Here is a 12,889-nt window from a genome sequence, read left to right on the forward strand (position 1 = left end):
AGTGTTGAAAGACAAGAATAGCAAGCTAGAATTCTGAACTCAGCAAAAATAGCTTTTCAGATTGAGAGGAGAGACATTTCCAAACCAATAAAAATGAAAAATAAGGCGTCACCAACAGACCAGCACTAACTGACATTCTGAAGGGTGTTCTCAGGTGGAAGGAAGTTCAGAGGCAGCAGAATTCGTGAAGAGAACTGCAAAGACAAAAGTGGTGGAAAAAGCTGTGACACGGAAACAGTGTTCGGAGGGACACTTTGTGAGCTAAAGCCTGACTCCAAGTCAGGTGTTCTGTAAATCCTCGGCTTGTTTAGAACACGTAAAACTACCACTCCAAATGAGATTTGGATAAGTCAAGTTTTCTCTAGAGTAACCACCTGAAGAATAGCAAGAGCCTACAAGCTAAGGGGGGAAAACTGAACATTTAGAAAAGAATCCAAAAGGGAAGAAAAGAGGAACATAGAAGGAGATGGGAAAATGAAAAGCAAATAGTAAGACAATAGCTTTACACTAAAATATAACTATTTCATTGCATGCAAATAAAATGATTCAAGCAAAGATTGCCAGACTGGTTTAAAAAAACACCCCACGTTGCTTAGAAGTGATAAATATAAAGTAGAAGGATGCAGAAAGAGTTAAAAAGAGGATGGAAAGACATACTAACCAAAAGGTAGTTGATACTCCATTTATGTCCCCCACCCTTCGTGCTATATCAGTGTTATATGTTTTCCTTTTATATACATGATAAACCCAACATATATAGTTATTTTAAGCAGTCACTTGTCTTAGTTCAGGCGACCGTAACAAAATACCATAGGTGGCTTAAACAACAGGAATTTCTTTCTCACAGTTCTGGGGCCTGGAAAGTCCAAGATGAATCATGGCGCCAGCAGGGTGGGTTTCGTTCTGAGGCCTCTTCTCTTGGCTTGTAGGTGGCCGCCATCTCTCTGTGTGCTCACATGACCTCTTGGTGCACGAGTGGGGAGAGCAAGGTCCCTGGGGTCTCTTCTTATAAGGGCGCTAATCCTCTAGTGAGGACGTCCTTTGGCTAAAGCAAAGGGGTGGGTCCTAAGTCAACGAGAGCTTGGTGGTGGCTGTCCCCAGGCCAGGACTGACAGCAAGGAATTGGACTTGCACGTGTCGAGGATGCTAGGATTCCAGAATAGCAGAGACCCAGTGGTGGCAGTGAACTGCTACAGAAATACAGCTACACCACAGGCAAGTGGGAATAGCCATGGGGGTTCTCCTACAGGGCTCTGTGGCCCTGGTTAATAGACCAAGGGTTCTTGTGGGGAGAGCTGGGTAGACAATGAGGGTACTGTTGGATTTTAACCAAAAATGGGGGCCAGTGGCCTTGAGAACCCACCCTGTAGGCATTTCCCCAGTGCGAGTTCATATTTGGGATGGTTCTCTGACCTGTGGAGAAAGGGCCAAGTAGAAGCCCCTGAAACGGCTGCCCCGGTAGTAAGTCAGGAGCAGCTGTAACTCAGGTGAATTATAAAGATTAACGCCGCCCTCAAAGACAGATTGTGGCAGTGCTGGTTTCCATCATGTCTCTGTCTAAAGCACCAGGCTGGCCTGGCAAAGCCTGATGGTCACCACAGAGGACAGTGGGCTGCTCTAAATGTAATCAAGTCGTAGCTCAATTGCAGTTTGGTGTCAGACGGAATGTCTACTAGAAGAGACAGGGACAGCTTCTGGAAATTGGTGGTGTATTGATGAGGCAAATGCTTGATTTTCTTTTTTTATTTAACTGGCTCAAGGTCAAATACTTATTCTTTTTAGATTTTTTTCAGCTCTATTGAGATATAATGGATATGCGAATACCACATCATGTAAGTTTAATGTGTACTATGTATTGATTTGATGCAGTTACAGGTGAAGGAATGATTGCCATCATTGTTAGCTAACACCTGCATCACGTCACATGATCACCATTTCTTTTTTGTGCTGAGAACATTTAAGATCGACTCTTAACAACTTGGAAGTATATAACATAGTATTATTAATGATAATCACTGGGCTGTACAATGCATTTTAAAAGATTTTTACTAAAATATAGCTAACATACAGTATTATATACCACAAGAAGTGACCACTGTAAGTCCAGCAACCATCTGACACCATACTATGCTATCACAATATTATCAACTATAGTCCCCTGCTGTACTTTATATCCCCATGACTGTTTGGGTGCAGACCTTGGGCTTGTCATTCCACAAACATGCCAGTCTGTTATACACATAACAACATCCTGGTGAGTATGTTACGCTGGAGGTGACAACTGCTTCAATGTGGGGCATGTGTGTTGCCAGGAGGGAAATAGTACAATGATTGTGGAGAGATCCAAGATGGCAGAATAAACCCTGTGCCTGCGTCCTTCCATGAACACATTAAAATTACAACTAAATTATGGAAAAATCAACCTGGAGAACCATCTGAAATCTGGCTGAACAGAAGCTTTATAACCAAAAATATAAAGAAGAAGCCACGTTGAGACTGGTAGGAGGGGTGGAGACGCGGAATGGGCCCCAAACCTCCCTGGGGCGGTTGACAAACCAGGAGGGACACCTTGGCCACAGAGGTTCCCCCCAGAGGAGCAAGGAACCCCAGCCTCCCACCCCAGTCTCCTATCCCAGAGCACTGGTGCTGGGAAAAGGAGCCCCTGCAACATCTGGCTGTGAAAAACAGTGGGGATTCCAACCATCCGGGAGGGACGGAAGGCGGTGAGAAACCCAGGCGTCCTCTTAAGCGGCCTGCTCATAGACTCTCTCGCTCGCAAGCACTCACCTTGGGCTCCAGCACAGGGACAGTGACTTGTGGGGCTTCAGAGGCATACGGGGGCAGATGGAGGTCGGTGACTACAGGGGAAGGACTGGAGGACAGTCAGCATTTTCCCTGTGAGGAGTCCTCCTCCCGAGCAGCCGGCAGGCGGGCGCCATCTTTCCTGTGTTGAGCCCGCCCCCTATGCTTACAGCCAAATCTGAATCTGATTGGCCGGGTGAGCTCCACAGCTCTGCTCTGCTGATGCAGCTGGGACCCCGCCCCACCCAACTTGCACACAGCTGGAGGCACTTTCTCCTCGAGCAGCCAGCACCTTCCACACTGCACTCTTTCTAGGAAAACTATCAGAGTCCATGGGTCCCAGGGGGGCAGTGACTGGCCTTGGTGTGCTCTGAGACTTCTGCTGAGTAGCTCCAGGCTCAGCACTGGCACCAAACCACAGTCTACATTAGCCTGGTGACCACAACTCTTCCCACTCTAGTGACTCCCTGAGATGCTGCCTCACCCAACTCACATACTACACGAGGCTTTATCAGGGGCTGAACCTTAAGGGAGCTGGCAGATGGCAACAGGCCTCTGGGTGTCCTGGCTTTTTGTGGAGTTACCCCAGGCTTGGTACTGGTGGCAGCTGTCCTTGGTTTGCAGCACAGCCTCTCCTACGAGCTTCTAGGGTTAGCGCAAACAACAGCAGATCACTTTGTACCAGGTAGCGCTGGCCAGTCACAGGCAGTGGGTGACCTGGGCCTGCACCAGAGCCCCTCCCAAGAGGCCCCAGAACCAACATACTTGGAGGATGACTTCAGATCACAGCAGAGCATCACCCAGTTAGCCCCACAGGTGGCACACACACAAAGGGCAGTCTCAACAGACCTTCTGGGGGGAAATCCCACTCCATGTGGTAAGCCCCCCCCCCCACAGCAGTCCATAAGCTGTGGACAGTCAGCCAGTCAGCCTGAAGGTCAATCCCACCCACTGACATGCCAATAGCAATCAAGGCTCAACTACATCAGGAAGGTACGCACAAACCCACACAAAGGACACTCCTGGAACACCTGGCTCAGGTGACCGGGGAGACTGTACCACTGAGCCCCACAGGATACCTATTATATAAGGCCACCTGGCCAAGACTGGGAGACATAGCAGATCTACCTAACACATGGAAACAAACACAGAGAGGCAGCCAAAATGAGGAAACAAAGAAGTGCGTCCCAAATGAAAGAACAGGAGAGAAATCCAGAAAAAGAACTAAATGAAATGGAGCAAGCAACCTACCAGACACAGAGGTCAAAACCATGCTTATAAGGATGCTCAGGGAACTCAGTGAGAACTTCAAAAAGAGGTAGGAAGCATAAAAAAGGATACAGAACCCATAAAAAAGAACCAATCAGAAGTGAAGAAAACAATAACTGAAATGAAGCATGCACTAGACGAACCACCAGCAGACTAGATGGAGCAGAGAATCAAGTCAGCGATTTGGAAGACAAGGTAGCAGAAACACCCAATTGGAGCAGCAAAAACAATTTTAAAAATGGGGATAGTTTAAGAGACCTCTGGGACCACATCAAGCATAACAACATTCTCATCAGAGGGGTACCAGAAAGAGAAGAGAGAAAGCACGGAATTGAGAACTTATTTGAAGAAATAAAACTTTCCTAACCTGGCAAAGGAAATAGACATACAAGCCCAGGAAGCACAGTGAGTCCCAAACAAGATGAACCCAAACAGGCCCACACCAAGACACATTGTAATTAAAATGGTAAAGGTTAAAGACAAACAGAGAATCTTAAAAGAAGCAAGAAAAAGGCAACTAGTAACTTATAAGGGAGCTCCCATAAGATTGTCAGCTGATTGCTCAACAAAAACTTTGCAGGTCAGAAGGGACTGGCACAAAATATTCAACGTGATGAAAAACAAGGACCTACAACCAAGACTGCTCTACCCAGCAAGGCCATCATTTAGAATTGAAGGGCAGATAAAGAGCTTCCCAGACAAGAAAAAGCTAAAGGAGTTCATCACCACCAAACCAGAGGGACTTAAGACAGAAAAAAAAATCAAAATTATAATAAAATGGCAATAGCTACATATCTATCAACAATTTCAATGTAAATGAACTAAATGCTCCAATCAAAAGAGACAGGGTGGCTGACTGGATAAGAAAACACAATACTTATGTATACTGCCTACAAGAGACTCACTTCAGATTGAAAGACACAAAGAAAAGGGATGGAAAAAGATATTTCATGAAAATGGAAAAAAAAAAAAATCTGGGGTAGCAATACTTATACCAGACAAAACAGATTTTAAAACAAAGGCTATAAGAAGAGACAGTGAAGGACCCAGTAATCCCACTTCTGGGTATTTACCTGAAGAAACCCAAAACGCTGCTTCAAGGGGACCTGTGCATCCGTATGTTCACTGCAGCATTGCTTACAATGGCCAGGATGTGGAGGCAGCCTGGGTGTCCACAGTGGATGAGTCGATAAAGAGGGGTACACACATACAATGGAATATTGCGCGGCCATGGAAGGGAATGGCTACTTGCCATCTGCGACAACATGTATTTTAATAATAAAAATATTTATAATACAATTATATTTCTGTTTTTTTAATGGAAGCATGCTCCGTGATCAGCTGACAGGACACTCTTTGTCATGTCTCTGAACCTCCCGATGAACCTCAAGACTCAGTTCCCAAGTCACCGTCACCTCCGCTAGTGGGTTGCCCAGGAGTCCTGGCCTCATTTAAGCCCCCTCACCCCCACTCCTAGGGCCCCTCCCTGGACGCACCTCTAGACTAGTCCTAACCACACCACTGTGCCCACGAGCCTTGTCTGCTGCCCGAGGCCAGAGTGGAGCATGCTGGGAAGTATAGGGAAGTTTCATGGGACCCAAGGGCAGAGAAGGGTCTCAGGAACCATCGGAAATCAGACGGTCTCTCATTTTCTCTGTCATTTCTGTCATCTTGGTAAAATGTGGGCCTCATACGGGCAGCGATTTTGCCCTGTTTTCCTCTACGGTCCCCAATGCCAGGCACGTCGTAGGCACCCCATAGCTACTTGTTGAGTGGATGAGGTGGGCACATCCCTGCCTCCAGTTCTGGTCTCTCCAGGTTAACTTCTGTGCTGTGCACAGGCCACAGACCCCCAATGCCCTCTCCCTCCTGCAAGCCACCAGAAGGTGCCCCCAGTTCTCTTTCCAAATTCCTGGGGGAGAGAAGCTGGTTGGGTCAGCTTGGCGCCACCTCCAGGCATAACCCTGGTCTCACCAGCGGCAGCCACGGGGCAGGGTCCTGCAGCAGAAACACCCGTGGAGGCTCTGCGGTGGGGGGAGGGCGTGGGGGAGACACCCCAAAGGGGCCTCTGCACCATCTGGGTTCTCACTGCCAGGGGGATGGAAAAGGGCGGGCATGGTACAGGCGCAGCTATACCCCAGGGTGACTTGCTGGCAGCCAGGGCAGGGAGAGCTGGTGGTGACAACTTAGGATAAAAGAAGCTGAAAATGAATCAAAGAGCTGCTTTAATTACAACACCGTGGGACGATTTGTTCCCTAGCAGGTTAATCAGACCTCAGTGAACTTCCCGCACAGGCGCTGACACGGAAATTAGCCAGACCTGGGTCCTCGGGCCACAGGGCTGGGCCTCTCCGGGCCGGGGAGCGCGACCTCCGTGGCGGCGTTTGCATCTGGATGCTAATCGACTCCAGTCCGCGGTCCACTTGGGCCGGAGTTGGAGCCAGGGCTCCAATTAGAAAAGCCTCGTGGTCCCTCGGCCCCAGCCAGGCGTATGCAAAGCAGCGGGAGGGGCGGCCGGGCTCGGGAGGAGATGAATGCCATTTGTTCACGTCGTGTCCTAGGCAGCGAGCTACACGAGCAGGAGCGTGTCGGACCAACCCCAGCAGGGCGCCGGGGCCGCCGCACACTGAGGGGCGCCCCGGACCGCGCGCCCAGCGCATCTCAATGAAGCCGCGCTGTCCCCGAGTCAGGGCAGCGCCAGAGCCCAACCAACCCCAGACCCCAGGAATCCGGCATGCCAGGGGCCGAGGGGGGCGGTGGGGCCGAGCTCCTGGGGTGCCGGCGTCCTGCAGCTGGCCGTGGCAGGGCTGCCCGGAAGGCAGGGGCCCTGCAAGCCAAATGCCCTCTGCAACCCCGACAGTGACAGTGGGGAAAGAGGGTGCCTTCTGGGTCATCACGCGGAGTTCTGGGTCCAGCAGATTTGGGTCCTGACCCCTCTGCTGTGTTGGACAGGGCAGTTCTAGACACACTCAGCCATTAAGACTTGTTAGAACCCCTTAGGAGGCCCACCTTCAGGGTGGGTATTAGCGCCTCTGGGCCTGCAGAGCCCACAGCACCCAGGAGTGGACGTGGAGGGACAGGACAGTGACACCTTAGGCGGACAGAGCTGATCTTCTTCCATGAGCACCCCCCCCCTCGCTTACCACTTGCAGCTTTGGGCAAGTTATTCAACACTGAGCCCCTTTCCTTACTCAGGGATTAAAAACAGCACTGACCTGTCAGGGAGTGTGGGAATGACGTGACGGAGGACCACTGAGGTCCCCGAGCGCACACTGTGCCCGATGTCAGCCTTTCTTTGTGGTAACTCATTTCATCCCACGGTACTTGCTTAGTACCGTCTAGGAGGCAATGACTATTTTGTTCTCATTTCACAAGGATCCCGAGAGGTTAAGTAACTTGCCCAAGGTCACACAGCAGCATGGGGACCTGAGCTGCTCGGTTCCACAGCCCAGGCCCTTGTTGGAGACAACCTGCCTCACAGAGGGTGCAGAGCGTACACGCTGCCCTCGGGCAAGGCGGCAGGCGGGGGAAGCGGAGGGCTGGTGGTGTGAGCAGCCCCGCAGCCCATGGTCCACAAGGTCAGCATTAATATGTTAACTAAATAATGTGTTATGATGTCTTTGGCTAAGGATTCACGTCCAAATGGTGTTTCACTGAGCGTTCCAGTTAAGTGAGGCCACGTTCCTGGTGTCTGAAGTGACAAGCAGAGGAGGCGGGGGACGTGAGAGAGGTGACCTCTAGCCAGGCCGCTGGCCCCCTTCCTGATTCACAGTCTCCTCTGGTTGGGGGGCCCTGGGTACAGGCGGCCAGAGTACATGCTGGGTGCACAGCACGGGCGTTTGCAGCCTGGTCTGTGGCTGGGGCTCCTCCTGGGGCCTCCTGGGGCCCGAGGACGCTTACTGGGCAGGCATGCATGGTCCGGGGACTTTCAGGGCAGATGCCCTCTTCCCTGTGGGGGGCTGGGAAGAAATGGGGCCTGGGCAAGGGAGGCTCCTGATGGAGTTTCAGGGGTAGTACCCAGGGCCTGAGAAGGGCAAGGAGAGAGGGCCGGGGGCTGCGTGGCCCAGTCTAGCAGAGAGGAAAGTGCAGAGGCTCGGACACACCCTCTGGAGAGAATGCCCAGCCCCGTGAGAACTGGCTGCAGCCGGCCTGGGGCTCCACCTGCCTGTGGCAGGGGCGGAAGCAGGACAGCAAGCCCAGGAGGCTGGGCTCCCTGCACACCCTGCTGGCCGGTGCCAGGGGCAGATCTGCTGTCGGGACTCGGGGCCACCCCAGGCCAGCAGGCGATTTAGTCATCCTAGAGCAGCAGGACACCAGCTTCAGGTCTAGCCATGGATCTGAGTGACGTGGGCCAGTCCCTTACCCTCTGCGGCTTCAGTGTCCTCTTCTGTTGATGAAGGGATCAGCCAAGTACCTTTCTAATGAGGCAGAAGGAAATGAGGGCGGGGTGGGGGGGAGCTTATGGAAGAAGACCACGCGCCCTGTCAGCCTAAGGGGTCACTGTCCCATCATCCCTCCGCCATCCACTCCTTGGCGCTTTGGACTCTGCAGGCCCCAGAGGGGATATTATCCATAGGACCTGAAGGGGGCCTTCTAAGGGGTTCTCGCAAGTCTTAAGAAATGGCTGAGTGTGTCTAGAACTCCAAGGGTAGCCACCAGCCACATGTAGCTATGTACATTTCAATTAATGAAAATTAAGTAAAATTAAAGCCATCTCGGTGGCACTAGTCACATCCCAGGGCTCAACAAGTCACTTGCCGCTGTGGTTGCCGCTCTGGCCAGTGCAGAGCGTGCCCTCATTCCAGAGAGTTCTACCTGTGGCACTGCTATAGATGGTGTTTTGTGAAAGCGTTTCTTGAGCACTCATCGTGTGCCCTGCACTGAGCTAAGTGCTTTCTCTGCCTCAGCTCACTGGACCCACAGCAACCTGTGAGGCAGGTACTGTTAGCACCCCACGTCGGCTGTGAGGAAAGAGGCTCCGAGAGCTGTGCCATCCGGTGCCGGGTGCAGCTCATCCCAGGTCTCAGCTCATCCCCCGCCCGACGGTCTCTGCCCTGCTGCCCCCCTGGGCTTCGCCTGTCCTGTGTTCCCAGAGCCCCAAACAAGGCCACCTGCAGCCACCTCACCTACAGGACACACGGCACTGCACCCGGCACTCTTTATTGGCTCAGCTGAGGTTCCAGACGCTGGGGTGGGGGTGGGGAGTAACTATGTCCCCTTCAGGGGACTTTACTGGGCAGGGGATTAATGATCCCACTCTCCAGGTATTCAAAGACCGTGTAGGGGTCCTGGTCCCCGTTGAGCGTGACGGCCTGCTCGTAGAACTGCTCCAGCTCGGCGCACCTCCTGTAGAACTGATCCGTCCGGAGCTTGACTTGTTCTTCCGAATCCTTTGGGTTCTGGAGGAGACGGGCCTGGATCTCCATGGTCGGCGGCGGCTTGTACATGAGGTGGTACCTACAGGAGAAGGGGGAAGCAGGTGGCCCGAGGGCCTGCCCAGGGAGCAGGGGAGAAGAGGGCCCTCTGTCCTACTGTTGACCAGCAGGTCACCACTGCCACCCGGGGGGGAAGGATGCGATAATACTAGGACAGAACAGAATAATATAGGAAGTGCCACATTCCTCTTTCTTTCTTTGTCCTTCCAAACAATGTTATTAGGCATCTGCTATAGGCCTGGCATTATATCTGCTATGACGACACAATGGCAAGCCTGCCAGATGTTGACGCGATGTTTATGGAGCTGAGTGAAATGGGGGAAGGGACACTATAAGAACATTGTGAGCAGAGATGACAGTGCCATAGACGGTCACTGCTGGGAGCCCCCAGGGGCAGGGGAAGGCCATTGTGCTTGACACAGGTCCGCAAAAGACTGTCCCCTGGCAGCAAGGGAGAGGGAAGACCTCAGGCCCATAGTTTAGAAAAACCCTGGTATTTCCTTCCTGCCCCTTCTCACTCCACCTGGAGTAGCCTGGTCACCACGAAACGTGGCCTGGGTCCTGGGGGGGATGGAAGCTCCTACCCCTTTGTGATCGCAGGGACTCTGATTGCATTTCGCCATGAACACAGCGAGAGCACTTGGTCAGACTTCAGAATACAGCTCAGGGTGTACTCCCTGTAACTTCGGGAAGGCTCAAAGTGCACTGGTCCCCGTGGAGCTGTGCCCAGCCTCGCGGTGAGAGCAAGGCCCCGTCAAATGTACAGGTGACACCTGCCCAGTGCAGCCATCTCACACGCTGGGGTCACAGCTGCTGCCCAGGATAGAGTGGGCGAACATTTCAACAATTGTAGAGCCTCGGACATTCATTTCCTGGTCACTATTCCAGGCAAAGAGGGTTGACAGATGCTGCCCAGAGGCGCTAGTTGGATGAACCCCCTTTTCTAGAATCTTCTGTCAGTAGTCACCAGTGTTGATCCGGGCGCAGTCCTGCGTGGCATAGGTCTGCCAGGCAGAGAGGAGGCTCCCCCGTGGGTCCTGGCCCCAGAAGCTCTCTGATGGCCAACTGCCCGGAGTCACCAACAAACCTTTCTCCGGTGACAGGATCTGTCCTCCTCAGGGTCAGCCTCTCGATGATAGAATCTAACGGCACATTCAGGAAAAACACCCTGCGGGAAAAGAACAAGTACCATAATTAACAAGAGAGAACCCCAGGCTGAGCTAGACTCTTGTCACCTGAGACCAGAGTCGCCATCAAGACCTGAAAGCGGCTGGAGCCTCGGAACCATCCATCGGGGGCTCCCAGTACCCAGCGCTCTCAGAGGTCACCTGGGAAGGACACAGGCAGGGGCTTCCTGCCTCAGAAGCTCTCTGCACCAAATTCAGGACAGCTGCCAGCCCCCATCACTCCTGGGGGTGGGACTTCCGGGGGCACCGTGCAGGTGAGCCGCAGGGGAGCAGATGACCTGTCCCTTGGGGAGGACAGTGTGTCCTGTGGAGTCCACAGACGGGTTAGAATCTCACCTCCACCCTGGACTTGCTGGGTGACCTGGGCCACTAACACAACCTCGCAGACTCCGTTTCCTCACCGTGCAATGGGGCTAACAGTAGCTGACTGGTGTCGAAGATCTCCTGAGATGAAGTTTGTGCCGAGCGTAGTGGGCTTTGGTCATTCTTGGACTATGATGTCGACTGGGTACCTGCCGCGAGAGTTCAGGCGCCCTGGCTGCCCGAACCCTCCTTGGAGAGGTGGGGTGGGTTGTTCCCAACTGCCTTTCAGAAAGGAGCCCGGACCCAAGGGACAGGACCTTAAAAGTCACGAGCCCAGCGGAACAGACAGTGCTCACTGTGCCGCGGCTCTCCGAATGGGAATAATCTCCGACACCCTGGTTCAAATGGTTCAATCCCTCCTCTTTGGGCAGTGGCACCCTGTCTTTATATAAAACCTGAGGAGAGGTGTTCAGTCGGGTGCGATTTTGCCCCCAGAAGACATTTAGCACAATATGGGGACATTTTTGGTTGTCACAACTGGGGGAGGGGTGCCACTGGCTTCTCTTGGGTACAGGCCAAGAACAGTGCTGAACACCCTACAATGACCAGGACAGCCCCGCCACAAAGAGTTTGCTGGCCCTTGACAGTGACTAATGTTAACAGTGCTGGGTCAGGTGAGTGTGCTGTCGCTCCCTCTGGATGGTGAGCGGGGCGGGGGGGTGGGGAACGAAGGCCCAGGTGTGCATGGCTCCTGCCCACAGACTAACCCAGCATTAAAACATCCTGGCTTGTTTTCACAAATAACTTCTGGAATATTCCATTGCTCACTTACTGCTTACTCATTCATCTTTTATTTAATCCATACGCACATTTACTGAGTGTCCACGCTGTGCCAGGCCAGCGGTAAGCGCCCGTGTTACCAGCCCCTCGTACGGAACTGAGATGTGACACTGAATAGAGCCATCAGCAGTGACATCAGGGTTGGGTGACAGATGTGTGCAACCCACTGGGGATGACATCAGTGACAGCAAACACTCCCTGTGCACCCAAAGCTTTGTTCAGTTCACTTTCAAGGGAGTAAACTCACGCGAGAGGCACATCTAAGTGTAAGAAAAATGTACACGAATGAGATTTCCCACCTCACTCTTAGGGTGGGAGCCTTTTTGGGATGGATATGCTGCCTCCTCCAACTCAGTGAACAAAGAAGCCCCTCACTGTCGTCCCAGGAGTTCACCAGGAGTGTCGAGTGGGCTGCTGAGAGGCCAAGCTTTGGTAGATCCAGTGGGACACTGGTCCCCATGGGTCGTGGACCAGCCTCTGTGGCCCAGGTGCCACCTGCCGGGGCCAGAGCAATGGCTGACCCTCAGCCAGTATCCTGACACCCAGCACCACCTGGGAAAGACTTGTGATAGAACGAGTAAATGAATGTTTGGTTCCGAGGTCTGTTTCAACTCTCTGCCTGCTGCCTGAGTTTTCCACTCCAGCCAAAAACTGAGCTAACTGCTAGAGCTGACAACGCTGCTAAAAGCCCAGGGTGGGAAGGGACCTCACACATGTTCCCTCATTCCCAGGGACCACTGGTATCATAGGCCCCTGCGGAGCCTGTGACTGCGGGATGCCGACTCCCCCGGCCCAGAAATGGTCCTTCTGCAGGTTCTGGAGGGAGTCCAGTATTTCCCCAGGGACTGGACCGGCTGGCATCGGAAAACACCTGGGCCTGCGACTCTGCACCAGCGGCCTCCTGTGACCCTGGAAATTAGACACAGACTGTGGACTACATGTTTCCTGGGGTGGGGATGGGGGTGGGGTCCATGCCTCTCATCAGATTCTCAAAGGGTGCCAGTTCTTACAAGTGCTTATAGCCACTGGTCTGAGTCAAAGCCTCGTGTTCTC

The 12,889-nt window shown here is 52.8% G+C and overlaps 1 protein-coding gene across 8 annotated transcripts in view; it reads right to left on the bottom strand.

Annotated features, from left to right (window-relative positions):
• Window positions 1-6,279: 6,279 nt before the first annotated feature.
• AK8 (adenylate kinase 8) overlaps window positions 6,280-12,889 on the bottom strand; it is a 116,002-nt gene continuing 109,392 nt past the window's right edge. For all 8 annotated transcript variants that reach the window (XM_074331246.1, XM_074331245.1, XM_019728912.2 and 5 more), the window contains 2 exons: window positions 10,594-10,674; window positions 6,280-9,528 (listed from right to left, as the gene is read on the bottom strand). In XM_074331246.1, the coding sequence (XP_074187347.1) occupies window positions 9,291-9,528; window positions 10,594-10,674 (319 nt within the window). In that variant the 3' untranslated portion in view covers window positions 6,280-9,290. The remainder of the gene's footprint in view (window positions 9,529-10,593; window positions 10,675-12,889) is intronic.

The sequence above is a fragment of the Rhinolophus sinicus genome, linkage group LG04, assembly GCF_036562045.2.
Source record: "Rhinolophus sinicus isolate RSC01 linkage group LG04, ASM3656204v1, whole genome shotgun sequence".
Classification (NCBI taxonomy): Eukaryota; Metazoa; Chordata; class Mammalia; order Chiroptera; family Rhinolophidae; genus Rhinolophus; species Rhinolophus sinicus.